The 12,860-nt window shown below is 42.4% G+C and overlaps 4 protein-coding genes across 11 annotated transcripts in view; 2 read left to right on the forward strand and 2 right to left on the reverse strand.

Annotated features, from left to right (window-relative positions):
- Positions 1–57: 57 nt before the first annotated feature.
- neu4 (sialidase 4) lies at positions 58–3,191 on the reverse strand. Of its 4 annotated transcripts, none has more exons than XM_054794115.1 (5): positions 3,007–3,191; positions 2,637–2,806; positions 2,419–2,433; positions 1,349–1,604; positions 58–1,137 (listed from the first exon to the last, which is right to left on the reverse strand). In XM_054794115.1, exons 1-5 carry the CDS (start codon positions 3,062–3,064, stop codon positions 227–229), a joined length of 1,410 nt encoding a protein of 469 aa, XP_054650090.1. In that variant the 5' UTR covers positions 3,065–3,191; the 3' UTR covers positions 58–226. The 4 variants fall into 4 exon arrangements, with proteins under 4 accessions (XP_054650090.1, XP_054650088.1, XP_054650091.1 ...); XM_054794113.1 differs by having other exon boundaries at positions 2,637–2,846; XM_054794116.1 differs by having other exon boundaries at positions 2,637–2,846; positions 3,003–3,191.
- A 298-nt stretch (positions 3,192–3,489) lies between these two features.
- On the forward strand, positions 3,490–6,320 carry wdr53 (WD repeat domain 53). Of its 2 annotated transcripts, none has more exons than XM_054794123.1 (3): positions 3,490–3,566; positions 4,114–4,597; positions 5,025–6,320. In XM_054794123.1, the coding sequence occupies exons 2-3, from the start codon at positions 4,115–4,117 to the stop codon at positions 5,652–5,654; spliced, it is 1,113 nt and encodes a 370-aa protein (XP_054650098.1). In that variant the 5' UTR covers positions 3,490–3,566; position 4,114; the 3' UTR covers positions 5,655–6,320. The 2 variants fall into 2 exon arrangements, with proteins under 2 accessions (XP_054650098.1, XP_054650097.1); XM_054794122.1 differs by having other exon boundaries at positions 3,491–3,678; positions 5,025–6,318.
- srprb (SRP receptor subunit beta) lies at positions 5,819–10,043 on the reverse strand. Its single transcript, XM_054794126.1, has 7 exons — positions 9,816–10,043; positions 9,451–9,545; positions 9,274–9,351; positions 9,101–9,183; positions 8,373–8,509; positions 7,287–7,341; positions 5,819–6,756 (listed from the first exon to the last, which is right to left on the reverse strand). Exons 1-7 carry the CDS (start codon positions 9,973–9,975, stop codon positions 6,546–6,548), a joined length of 819 nt encoding a protein of 272 aa, XP_054650101.1. The 5' UTR covers positions 9,976–10,043; the 3' UTR covers positions 5,819–6,545.
- The window catches only part of LOC129191104 (collagen alpha-1(XXVI) chain), a 31,879-nt gene continuing 29,031 nt past the window's right edge, over positions 10,013–12,860 (forward strand). For 3 of the 4 annotated variants that reach the window (XM_054794117.1, XM_054794119.1, XM_054794120.1), the window contains exon 1: positions 10,389–10,788. In XM_054794117.1, the coding sequence (XP_054650092.1) occupies positions 10,619–10,788 (170 nt within the window). In that variant the 5' untranslated portion in view covers positions 10,389–10,618. Of the gene's footprint in view, positions 10,054–10,388; positions 10,789–12,860 lie in introns of those variants that run through there. The other variant, XM_054794121.1, reaches the window with a different exon arrangement.

Below are 12,860 nucleotides of genomic sequence, written 5' to 3' on the forward strand. Positions count from 1 at the left end.
CCCCCCCCCCCCCCCCCCCCCCCCCATCGCTACAGAACAGTATCAACTTATTTTACTGTGCAACAATAAATGCACTATAACGGCAATATTTGAGATATTATCAGTGCATGTCGGAGGCATGGCCTCAATCGCCTCGCAGGAAGTTGGAAAGCAGGATTGGAAGCAGTGCAACGAAATGTGTATTGTGACAAGACATCAATGAAATATCATTCCTGAAAACTTCAGTTTAAGACAGAGAGCAACAGTGACCAAGTTTTGGCGTCCTCCTCTTCTTCTTTTTCATGTGTGACACATCTTGAAGACCATCATGTCCGCTTCCGCTGGCTTTTGGAGCTGGCCATTTTTTATAATCGCAGCTTATGAGGCGGTCACCTGAAGGCAGGTTATCGATCAGCTCGTAGAGAGTGAAGACACAAAAGCTGATTTCATCATAGGCCGTCCTGGCGCCGCACTCAAACAGGCAGGCGAAGGCCACAGCGGGCGGCAGGGCGCCAGGTGAGGGGGGCAGCTCAATGTAGGTCAGGTCGGAGTAGGCACAGGGACCCTCATAGATCACCCAGGGGCCACGCCAGCTATCGGGGTCCCGGGGATAAGGGCTGAGGAAGACTCCCAGATCCTTGCGAGCGCTGGTCCACGTTGGGTGGGAGTACACCACCCAAGTGGGGGTGAGGAAGTCTGGAGAAGTGGTCAAAGGAGGCATTTGGGAACGGTGATCAAGATAGGAATGGAACTGCAGGGGAGCTGGAAAGCCCACCACGCTTCCATGACAACCGTTTCTAGGCTCCACCAGCCGCTGCACCAGCTGCCCCTCCTGAAAGGTGGCGCCATCATCCAGACTGATGGCCTGCACCCTGTAGCCCAGCCGGCTACGTGCGTTACAGTACAACACGTTTGTCCCGTCCTCCTCGTCCACCGACACCACCTGACACTCTACGCTCTCTGGGCCTGGCACCTTCTCGCCAAAACGCCAGGTTCGCCCATGGGTGTCACTGTGGAAGCAAAAGGCGTGTGGAGATGTCTGGCAAAGTTTTCCAAAGCACTGCTTGCACTCTATGTGGTAGGCGTAGGCGGGAACGAGCAGGCGTCCGGACTTGAGCTGGATGCCGTGGCCTGGGCCCAGGGCGAAGGTGGCCCATTCTGTAAGGGAGCGAATGCTTCAATATGTACTGTGTATGAATCTTACCACCCTTTTTGGGGGATAAAATTTTATGCTGACCACCTGTCTTGAAAATATGCACATATTTTGTCACGTGCATTATTTATACCTGCACAATCTAACGAGCAAGAAAATTCTGCTCAAAGAATAATAATGCTCTATTTTAATGTTTATTTATTATGCTTGGCTGACCTTTAATAGTGTCGCCTATGACCTGCTGGGTGAGGTCACTGACTGGACTCCACGTGACGCCGCCGTCAGTGCTGGAGATGTAGCAAAGACGAGTTAAATTCTTCCCTGTTGCCAGTTGAAAGGATTCGGGGGTGTGACCCAGAATGGCGATGAAGAACAGGAAGATTGTGCTGGTGAACTCATCGTACACGGGACACGGGTTCATGGAGCGATGGCCTGGCAGGTACGCTGTGGCGAGGACGTGCATGCCTTCCCACTGACGTAAATAAGAGGCAGAAAGGATGATGAAGAATATACGCATGCTGTTTTTTGTATCCAAATACTAGCCTCCTCTGGAGCTTTTCAGCCACATCCCACAGTCTTCAACCCTTAAGAGATCTTCGAGACATTTTGTGCCTTTCAGTTTTTTATTTTCAATCCGTGCCAGAGGGTATTCATTTTACAACTGTCATCTCTGTTTCTCGAATTAGCCTAAAATGGTGAAGTTACACAAAAAGTAACATTTGTAATGCCATTTTTTATTGCACATTTGTCTTCATATACACTAACACATTCCTTTTATGTTAAAATTTAAATGTGGAATACTGGCTTTCAATTTTACATTTTTATATTTGTCCACCAAGTGGCACTACTTTTTTCCCCATTCAAAGCATGCAGCAAAATTGGACTTTTACTGTTTTCTGCCTTGAGTGCCTTGCTACTGAAATCATATCTGATTGACTCTATGTTCGATAATGGCTTGTAAGTTTTAAAAAAAAAGTCGAAAGTGTAAATATACTGGCCAAAATATATTTAAAGCTTTTTATGTACATTTCAGGATGAAGTAGTACAGTCATTTAAAGTGGAAGCAGATATTCATTTGTAATATTTTCCAGCAGTTTTTGGCCTGATGAACTCAAGTGTGAGTTTTTTCAACACTGACACTGTAAAAAATATAACTAAATGAAAATCAGTGTTCCTGCTAATTACTTAGTAATCTCACAGTGGAATTATGTACACTTGTTGGACTTTAAAGGGTTAAAATTCCCACTATATAATGAATACTTCGACCAGCCCCGGGTGTACACTACCTCTCCTGAAGACAGCTGGGATAGGCTCCAGCATGGATAGATAGAAAAGGAATCGATAATTAATAATTAACATATATATATATATGAGGCTGCAGTAGGTTTAAAAGATTGATGTGTTAAAAGTGAGAAAACAATAAAACATAGAACAGTTTTGGGGAAGCTGATATTTTTTGTCATTTTGGGTCAAATGTGTGACTTTTTTAAGGACCTCCACTCACCTCCACATAGTTCCTATAGAAAGTTCCCCTTCTTATGACCAGCAGGTGAGCCTGGGAGTCCGACGGGCTGAGTCTCTCCTCACAAAAAGCCAGGAAGGAGCTGCAATGGGGCAGGTAGAGCAGGGCCGGGACCCTGTAGGTGACTCCGTTTGGCTCCTTGTGGAAAAGGACTGATCTTGCAGGGAAATAAGGCACCCTCATGATCTCTATCTGTCAGTACGGTAATAAACATGAACATAAACTGACTGTGGCAATCAAAAGTGAACATTTGATTTGTAAAGGCAGATTTTGCATTGGAAATCATAAAACCACTTTATATTACATCTGTAATAATGAATCTTAGATATAAAAAAAATTAATAAATACCGACTTTGATGATGTTTACTGAAGAGATGTTGCCTGGTTTGCAGCATATGAGTTGTGAGCATTTTAGTGTTTTTCGGTGCAGTGCGGGCCTGCTGGGGGTGGGGTGGTAGCGCATACCCGCTGTTCGGTTTCTATTCATCTTTGCAGCTTAGCATGCTGCTCACTGACCCAGAAAGGGACTGCACTCATCAAGTCTATAGCTTTGGATGAATCAGCAGCGGAGAGCGGCCATTGTGAAGATGGTCAGGTGGTTGTTGAGAGCAGGACCCACCTGCTAGGTTTTAAAGTTACAATCCTAGAATGAAAAAAAAAAAAAATATATATATATATATATATATATGAGCTAATCCTGGCAGTCATACTAGTGCATATTATCATATATTATACACGCAAAACTTCATTTGATCCACTAGAAAAAGTCAAATAGTTTTTCATTTGTTGACAACAACTACCCTGGCTCCTCGATGTGACGTCATCCGACCGCGACCGATGTCCACATGGTAGCTACCTACCTACCTAGTTAGCTTGCTGTCACTTTATTAACATAATTTCATAAAATGGAAGGTCAGTGTGATAATATATAAACACAGTCACAAAATACCAATATGAGCATGAAACCGATTTCCACGGATGTTTTTAATTCCGCCTAAGAGCATCTTTAAAGTGTTTATTTCACGTAAGTACAAGGCAGCTAAATGTGTATAGCTCTGCGGGGAGAACACATTTAATGTTATGTTGACTAATCTCCAATAGTCTTTGACGTTACTCGTTGGAGATAGACTGGACTAGAGAGTAATAGGGCCACACTGAAAAGAAAAATGGTACATTTATGAGAAATAAGCTGCAATGTTCCGGGAATAATGCGGTATAAATGTTATACACAATAACAAACTGCTCATACTGATAATGGCGTTGCTGTGCCATAACGTTGGCAATTTTTACTGTTTAGACTTTGTTCTCGTAAAATTATGACTTTTCGATTGTAATAATAGCACTTGACTATATTATTTTGTATTTTTCATTTCAGCGTGGCCCGAATACAGTATTTGTAGGTCTGTATCAGAGGATATCACACTTGTGTGTTTATGTTCTCCTTTCTCTCTTGACTCAGCATGGCCAAGCAGTGGCGTGAGGGCCACTCCACACCCATTTTGTGTGTGGGTGTGTCTCCAGGTGCGGAGGGACTTCTTGCCTCAGGTTCTGAGAGCGGCGAGGTTGCTGTTTGGAGCCAAGAAGGAAACATCGTAGGTCGCCTCAAGCCCTCAGGTGAAGATGACTGCACCAGCATGCTGTTTTCTCCGGCAGGCCTGCTTTTTGTGTCGCACGGTGATGCGGTGACCACGCTTGACCCCCGAAACCTGAAGGGCACAGTGGAGGAGTTTAGTGGGGCTGGAGAGGAAGAGATCAACTGTCTGGCATTGAATGAGACTGGTTCAGCTCTGGCTGTGGCTGATGACTCCGGGGCTGTCAGGATACTGGAGCTCCCCGGGGGGAAAGTGTGCAGGACCTTTCGCAGACACAGTAACATCTGCTCCTCTGTGGCTTTTCGGCCACACAGGCCCAACAACCTAGTGTCTGCTGGACTGGACATGCAGGTCAGAAAAGGGGAAGGTGGAAGATTGTTTTTAAAGTTTCAGCTTCAATTTCACAAAGGTTAACCACCATTTTCAGGGGCTCAAAAGCTCAAAATTGTAACTATAACCCAAACAGGAAATCCAGATTAGACTTTACTAGAAAATATCTTTAAAAAGCCACCCATGTTCTGGTAAAAGGATCTCTTATTATGCAAAATAATCTTTTCTAACAGTAATTAGAGGTAAACTAAGGTAACTCAAAGATGCAATGATGAAATATTATGGTTGTATTTACCATTTATTCATTCCTCTAAGATGAAAGTCTACATTTTAATTATACCTTAACTTTGTTATATTAATTGTGGTGTTGTACAAAGGCATAATGATTTTTAAAATATAACCCCAAAAAAATTAATTTTGGACTAATGTCCTGATCTTTGCCTTTCAGGTGATGCTGTGGGGTTTGCAGAAGACACGTCCCCTTTGGACACTCAACCTCCAGGACATAGCAGAGGAAGAAGACGACCACCAGCAGCGTCCCGGTCAGCTTTTAAATCCCCCTCTGGCCCACTGCATCTCAGTGGCCAGCTGTGGAAACATTTTGGCTTGTGCCGCAGAGGACGGGCGCGTGCACTTGATGCGTGTGGGCAGCGGCGCCAAACTGGAGCAGCAGGGGGCGTACAAGGCACACTGTCAGGGAGCCTCTCAAGCCCACTTTATCAATTTCTTATCCCATCCTAACTGGCTGGCCACCGGGGGGAATGATGGGCATGTCGCTTTGTGGGACATCAGCAAACACCCCGTGGTGACTCCAGAGGGAAAAATGAAGGGGGTGGCCACTCCGCACAAGAAGGGGAAAAGTAAAGCAAAGAGGAAAGAGCAGGATAAAGCAGATGTGCCACAAAAGAATGAGGCAGAGAAAGATGAGGAGGGGACTGAGAAGTCTGGACCCAAAGTGAACATCAACCATGGGGACAAAATAAACTGGTTGTGCCCTGCTTTGCTCAAAGGAACACCCAGTTTGCTTGTGGCAGATCAGAGCTCAACTTTGACAGTCTACCCTCTGTCTGACCTATAGATCACTGTAATCCTTATTTGACTGCAGTAGTGTTTTCACTGAAGTGTGTTTGGGCTATCCACTCCTATTTGTTTTCTTCTCTGTGTTCGTCCTGTCAGCTTCTGGCTGTTTTTCTAGAAAGGGGAGAAAAGGAAATGCACTCTTGTGGCATTCTGCAGCCTGTTAAAACAAACGACTCGTGATTGTGTGTTTGTTTAATGTTTGACATGTTCAGCCTGCTGCACGTTGCTCAGGATGCTTTAGTCAAGGGCCTGTGGGACAAGGGACAAATCTGGCCCAGGAATGACATCAGACCGGCCCACAAGTTCAACATTTGTGAGCTACTAGCATTTTTTCAGCAGCTTTCTTGAAACAGCAGAGCACTCTTGTCACAGAAGATCTTTGACAGGCATTTCTGCTTTTCTTGTACTCCAGAATTTGTTTTTTTTTTGCAAAGATTAAACCTTTGAGTTGATAGTGATTCACCTTCATTTTTTTTTATACCAAGCAAAAAACATTTTCTTCTTCCTTTCGCAGGAATAAATTGTGATTTATCATAACAAATACATGATCAATCACACCCATTGAAATGGTTCTCTCAGACAGAGAAAAAAAGGTATCAGCATTTAAAGGCACAGAGCTTCCTGTCTGGATTACTGAAGAAACTGCAGACTATCCATGATTTCTTAAAACTGTCTCGAGTATAGGCATGTTTTAATGGAGTTGAAGTACAAATATGATTAGATTTGCAATGCAAAGCGAGCAAACATTCCTTTTAGCTAATTGGAATTTCACATCCTTGTTTGAGTTTGATTGCGTGTTTCAAGTGTTCATCCTTTCAAGTTTCTTGAGTCTCTGTAGCGATTTGAAGGTGGATACCGAGGTGACATTGAGGTTGTAAGTTAAACACGTTTACAGTTTCGCCAGGCTGCTCTCCAAGCTCTGGATGTCAGCATCCCCCTCTTCGCCTTTTGTTCCACGGGCGCTGCACTCTATGAATTCCACCTTCATTGGCAGCTGGCTGAACTCAAAGTCCTTGCCTTTCTTCCCCAGATAAAGGCTTCCACCCGCTGTGCCGTCCTGGGAGCTGAGCGCTGCTGAGCGAGTCACCCGCAATGTATTCCTAGGAGGACAAGGCAAGTGACTTTCTTGTGTTTTCTGTTTACCGTAAATGCATCCATTTTGCCTTTAACACTTAGCTGACAATGGCTTTAAAAGTTTGTATTTTTTCAAGCTGCTGCGCCACCAATTAAGTCCTCTAACACCACCCAGAGGACTAAACCTCCAGTCTTCCCTTTTTGGATCTATTTTCTATTTTTGGAATTGCAGTAGCAAGGCACCCTTGTAAAAACATTAACAGGTGAGAGATTTTGCTGTGTGCTTTGAATGGGGGAAAAGTAGTGCCATCTGATGAACAAATATTGTATTAGTTAAGATAAATGTGGGTTCAAAAAGTATTCAATAGGATTTTTTTTGTCATTAGAAATAAATGTTTTGTGTAGCTCTGCCACTTAATCCATTTTCCCCCTCCAAATAACATCCTCTGGCAAATTCAACATATATTCTTTTAACTAAGCCAAAATGTCTTGAAATAAATGAGTGGCACAAAATGTCGCTAGAATCTTAAATGTTTAAGAAAACGTTTCTACTCACAGTTCCTTTTCCAGCTGCTGCTGAATCAGTTTGGCAGATTTTGCCATGGTGATGTCTACAAAAAGACAAAGATATTGTTTTATTTTTGACTGCAAAATTGTATTGTGTCAGTAAGTACAACTTTTATGATGCCAATATTGCAGCCATGAATATCGGCCAATATCGATCCATCATCAGCATGAATCATGAATGTCTGTGATCATGATCATAGACCGACCTCGTGTGCAGAGTGCCTTGAGATAACTTTGTTGCGATTTGGCACTATAAGAATAAAATTTAAATGAATTGAATCATGCATACTTTTGAGTTACCGCAAATTTCGGACTATAAACCTCTACATTTCTCACACGCTTTCAACAGTGTGGCTTAAACAATGATGTGGCTAATTCATGGCTAAAAGAACTACAGTTCCCATCGTGCTTGCAGTGCAGAGATAGGAAGTAGTAAATTGGACGTGTAAAGTGGACGCTAATGTGTCTAAGTCATGCAGCGATCGTCCTTTGATCTGACAAATCTTAAGTATGATCAAGTGTGGAATTACAGTGGAAGCTCGGCAATTTTGCCCCCGTTTGCATGCATTCGTTGGTCAGTGTACAACATGGCGCGCATCGTGTCGTGTTGTTAATACACTGCGTGAGTCCAACTGTGTTCTTAATGTATTAACGTCTCTGATGTCATCAGCGGTTGACACAACAAAGTTAGCACAAAACACGTTTTTAAACAGTAAGTATGACAAAAACTGACCCATTTACTTCTTTATGCATTCGGGGTGTAGTTTGAAAGCGTTTAAACAAAACATTACTCACTATTGCCACCAGGGGCTGGCTCTTTTCTGTTCTAGCTAATGAGTTGTTGTTGTTGTTCCATGGGAGTTTACCGTGTGATGCCGCTTCAAATGCGCAATGAGTTTGATTGCATTAAACTTCCTCCCCGTTTCTGCGCCGGGAAACTTCTGCATGGCAAGTTTTGCATTCAGCTGCAATGTTTTTTTGTTTTTTTTTGATTTAATGAAAAATACTGGCCGCACAGTGGCTGAGTGGTTAGTGGTGGTGGTTATCATTGCATAACGAATGAGCGTGGTTTCACCTTGTTTGTTGCATGCCATCAGCAGAGTCGGGGCATTCCTACAGATCACAGTGTCCGTCAGCAGGACGTACAGGAACTCGGCCACGTCTCTCACTTCCTTCTGGAAGATGGCACTGTCCACCACAAAGACGATGGCCCTGGAGAGGTGGGTAAAGGAATGGAGGGAGTTAGGATTAGACAAATGACAGTGTGTTTTCTTCCCACCAAAATACCGTAATGACCCCAACACTGGCTTGTGACATAATAATTGTGACACAATAATTTTGACAAAAAGAAGCGACGGATGAAAGTGCATTTATTGTTCTTCGGTTTGCGTTTCATTTTTTTTTTTTTTTTTACAGTCTTTTTACAAATGTGTCACAGCCAATTATGCAAATTCGTTGATTACGTCATTACAGCCCTTCCACAAATCCACTGCAGTCATGTGGGAAACACCAAGTAGATTCCTAAAAAACGAAGACTGCTCATACCACACAGAGGATCTTTGACTTGCACTCCACTTTTTGCAGGATGATCTTAACAACAGCATAAAACTCCTGTCATATGAGGGGTCTTTGACTACCTGCAATAGATTGCTAACAACAGCAGAGCACTCACGCCACAGCCTGTTTTGTATAAATCTCTAGTCCCCCGCATATAAGAAGACCTGTCTTTTGCAGCCCGTTTTCTGGACATAAACAACATATTATGTTCGGGTCAATACATAACTAGTTGTCTTGTGTTCTCACCTGGCTGCTGACTTGAACTTCTCCAAATACTGTGGGCGGAGACTGTCATGACCTGGCAGGTCTATCAGAGTCCAGATAGTTCCCTGATCATAGTGGGAAAACACCATGCAGGTGAAGACGATGCAATGACACACATTTTTCATTTTCAATCATAATAAAAAATAAAAACATACCCTGTCGTGTTTCACTTTATATGGCGCGCTACTGTCAGTAATAGAGGTCTGTGTCCGTTTAAACTTTCCAGACAGAAGCTGAGGGGAATACAATAATAATTATTTCAATGTTTAGTTTCAGTTTGGAAGCATCCAGAGTGATGACTAGCTAGATGATTAGCTTTAGGGTCTACTTACACGGCTGAAAAGGAGTGTTTTTCCGGCGTCGCACAACCCGACCAGCAGAACCGCACTTCGGACAGTTTTGCTGGTGAGAAAGTACTTGAGAAAGACTGTTAGGAGAAATAAGCAAGGTGTTCACATGTGAATGGCTTGGAGACACGACGTTCTCTACAGTTAGCATCTAGCTAGATTCCTCTTGATTACTCATCTCACACACGCGTTCTTATAAACCAAAACTCCAACATGTGAATTCGAGGAAAAATAAATCCCTCCTTTAAGAGAGGATATTCTCGCGAACTTTCCGAAACTCACCATTTCGGCCTAACTAAGCCTGCTATGCTAGTATTAGCATGCTAACAATAGCGATGACTCTAACTTACCACAGGTGATGATAACAGCTGCTAAAGCGACGAGAACTCCAATGACAAAAACAGGGTCCTGGTCTTCCAGTTGCTGGCGTATAGATTCAATGTAAGGCTCTAACGGGTTTTCTGGAATCTCTGCTTTGTCTTCCATTGTGCCGGTGATGTCTGCCTCCATCTGCCCTTCACAGCTAAAGCGATGAAGAGGAAAGTGGGACACGTCTACTTCTTGGCGAAAACTTAAGCTTGTAGATAGGTCAGTGTGCCTGCGGGAGGCGCTGCGTCATAGCAATTTTTTTATATTAAGCAAAGGATGCGATATTTTTTTTATAATTATATTTACATGGTGTTAATATGGTGGAAAAGTCTTAGATTGTCCTAATGTCTCATAATAATGACGACTTAGCTTTACTGCAAGATAATGCAGTCATGCATTTTTAAGGCTTAAAATGTGTCATCTTTTATGTTGAATTACGGTGGAAATCAAGAGAAAACAGTGAACAAGAAGTTGCAATTGGCTGCAACAATAATACTGTGGTTAAACTGGTATATGTAAATGTTGTTTGTTGTGGGTCAGATTGCCATTCGAGCGCTAACTTTAGCCCTCTCCCACACTCTATGCGTCTTTTAAGCACAGTGGATATTTGACTCCTCTACACAATGTTAGTCGCCATTGTACTATAGGAAGAGCAACACTTCTAGATTACATTGCGATGTGCTTATAGACTTGTTGGGAATTCTTTGGAACCTTTTTTTTTTTTAAATTCTAATTATCGTCATTTATGCAGCTTTAAATCAGTAACACGCCCAAACAAGAGACAATGGCTTTGGTGTTTTTGTATACTCTTTGCACTTGTGTATTTAGCGTAACGATGGGCACGGGTTTTATTTATCGCCTCCCAGGCATCACTGTACAGAGGCAGCGCATCATAACCGACCAGAGTGGCAGCAACACTGGACCACCCGGTACAGGATCACACACCCAACTCAGGTGAGCTTACCTCCGCACCTACGTGGAGATCCTAGGGATCCTAGGGTTCCCCCCCAAGTCATTTTAACTTTGTTGTACATGCATACTGTATTATTGTTATTACTCTTTAAAGCTCCTAAAGACGTTTTATTCCATTCAATTTTCCACCAAATCATTTTGGCAGTGTTGAATGAATGTAGGTCAAATTTCCCAGATGCTCTTTTCATTTTTTAATATGTTACAATTGTCATCGTTGTCCCTCAGATTAGCCTAAAATGGCAAAGTGACTCAAAAATTGACACATTGTACAAAAAATGTCCAATTGATACTACTATCCCATGGTTATCTCAACAAACATCAATACGTACATTTTTAATGTTATTTGTCCACAAGGTGTCGCTACTTTTTCCCCATTCAAAGCATGCACCAAGATTTCACACCTTTTATTTTACAGCTTTTCTGCAAGGGGGCCTTTCTACTGAAATAATGAGTGTGTGTCTCTTTAGATCAGGGGTCACCAACGTTTTTTCTTGCGAGAGCTACTTTTAGAAAATGAAAATGGCCACGAGCTACTCATTTTTGTAGAAATGATTTTCATACCTTATTTCAACCCAAACAGGTCAAATATGCTTGTTTTACCAAAACATTCACAAAATGCTGGTATCCACAACTCACATTTTATGTTTCAGAATATTTTTCTTTCAAGTGTTCTCACATTATTAACTGAAAACCTGAATGACAAGCAGGCTTGCGGGCACCTCATGTGGTCGTGAGGGGCTACCTGGTGCCCGTGGGCACCACGTTGGTGAACCCTGCTTTAGATTTTTGATAATGGTGTGCACGTAAAAAGAAAAAATATGAGTGTGTGACATTTTTTTGTCATGAGGACCTTGACTGGGAGTTTTTTTGGGGTTTTTTTTTAAAGAAAAATAATGCATGGAAATCAATGTTGCTGCCCATCACTGATCCATTTCAGGACCAAGTCATAATAATAAGCAAATATTACTTTAATCATATTTTATTTATATAAACATACTAGTGATGTCCGTTTTTGTCTTATATTATCAGCTGATATTGGCATAAAAATGAGATATGGGTTCGTATTGGTATCATTTTTTCTGATGATAATGATATCGGTGCATGAGTGATGATGTGCTCCACACAGCATCAAGATTGGTGGCTCAGTATGTCTTGGTATTACTTTCAAGTTTGGCCTTTGGATTATAAATATACAATCTGCAACGAAAGCTCTGGTCATGCAAGGGTGGAGTAAGGTGCCTTCCTTTAATACATCCAATCTAACATGTTTTTTTCATGCTACGTTCATGTGTCACATGCTGAATGAGCCCAGTTTATAATTTCAGTGATTGTATTAGTCCAGAGTGTAATACGTTGCATTTTACTTTGATCTAATATGAATGTTTGTGGTACATAAAAATGAGCGCCTTTCCCAATTGCATCGCTGCCAGCATTATTTAATTGTATTCTTCCATTCATCCATTTTCTATGCCGCTCATCCTCACTAGGGTGGCAGGGGCATGCTGGAGCCTATCCCAGCTGACTTCGGGCGACAGGCGGGGTACACCCTGGACTGGTCGCCAGCCAATCACAGGGCACATATAGACAAACAACCATTCACACTCACATTCATACCTATAGACAATTTAGAGTCGCCAATTAACCTAACATGCATGTTTTTGGAATGTGGGAGGAAACCGGAATACCCGAAGAAAACCCCCACACACACGGGGAGAACATGCAAACTCCACACAGAAATGCCCAACGGCAATTCGAACCCAGATCTTCCCGATCCCCTGACTGTGTGGCCAACATGCTAACCACTCAGCCACCGTGCGGCCTAATTGGATTTTTATTTGTGAATTTATTAAGACTAACCTGTCCTTGTTGATATTAGGAGAACATGTTATTTTAGATGATGGTCATCGCTCATGATTTTTTTTGTTGAGACAAAATGTTTCAAATAAATGACACTTTTTGTATGACTTACATTGCATATTGCAGTGTTCGTCGTATTTGTATAAACAGTGTTATTTGTGAAATGCATCCACTGGCATCACAATAAAAGAAGCATA

The sequence above is a fragment of the Dunckerocampus dactyliophorus genome, chromosome 12, assembly GCF_027744805.1.
Source record: "Dunckerocampus dactyliophorus isolate RoL2022-P2 chromosome 12, RoL_Ddac_1.1, whole genome shotgun sequence".
In the NCBI taxonomy this organism is placed as follows: Eukaryota; Metazoa; Chordata; class Actinopteri; order Syngnathiformes; family Syngnathidae; genus Dunckerocampus; species Dunckerocampus dactyliophorus.

Bases quoted from the DNA above. Each gene is read 5' to 3' on its own strand.
- neu4 (XM_054794113.1), bottom strand. From the start codon at position 3,141: ATGAATAGAAACCGAACAGCGGGTATGCGCTACCACCCCACCCCCAGC. The intron at 2,847-3,006 runs GTCGGTATTTAT...CCGTACTGACAG, and splicing joins CTTCAGTAAACATCATCAAA to ATAGAGATCATGAGGGTGCC. The intron at 1,138-1,348 runs GTCAGCCAAGCA...GCTCCCTTACAG, and splicing joins CATAGGCGACACTATTAAAG to AATGGGCCACCTTCGCCCTG.
- wdr53 (XM_054794123.1), top strand. From the start codon at position 4,115: ATGGCCAAGCAGTGGCGTGAGGGCCACTCCACACCCATTTTGTGTGTG. The intron at 4,598-5,024 runs GTCAGAAAAGGG...TTTGCCTTTCAG, and splicing joins CTGCTGGACTGGACATGCAG to GTGATGCTGTGGGGTTTGCA.
- srprb (XM_054794126.1), bottom strand. From the start codon at position 9,975: ATGGAGGCAGACATCACCGGCACAATGGAAGACAAAGCAGAGATTCCA. The intron at 9,546-9,815 runs GTAAGTTAGAGT...TTCTCCTAACAG, and splicing joins AGCTGTTATCATCACCTGTG to TCTTTCTCAAGTACTTTCTC. The intron at 7,342-8,372 runs GTGAAACCACGC...GTCTTTTTGTAG, and splicing joins GATGGCATGCAACAAACAAG to ACATCACCATGGCAAAATCT.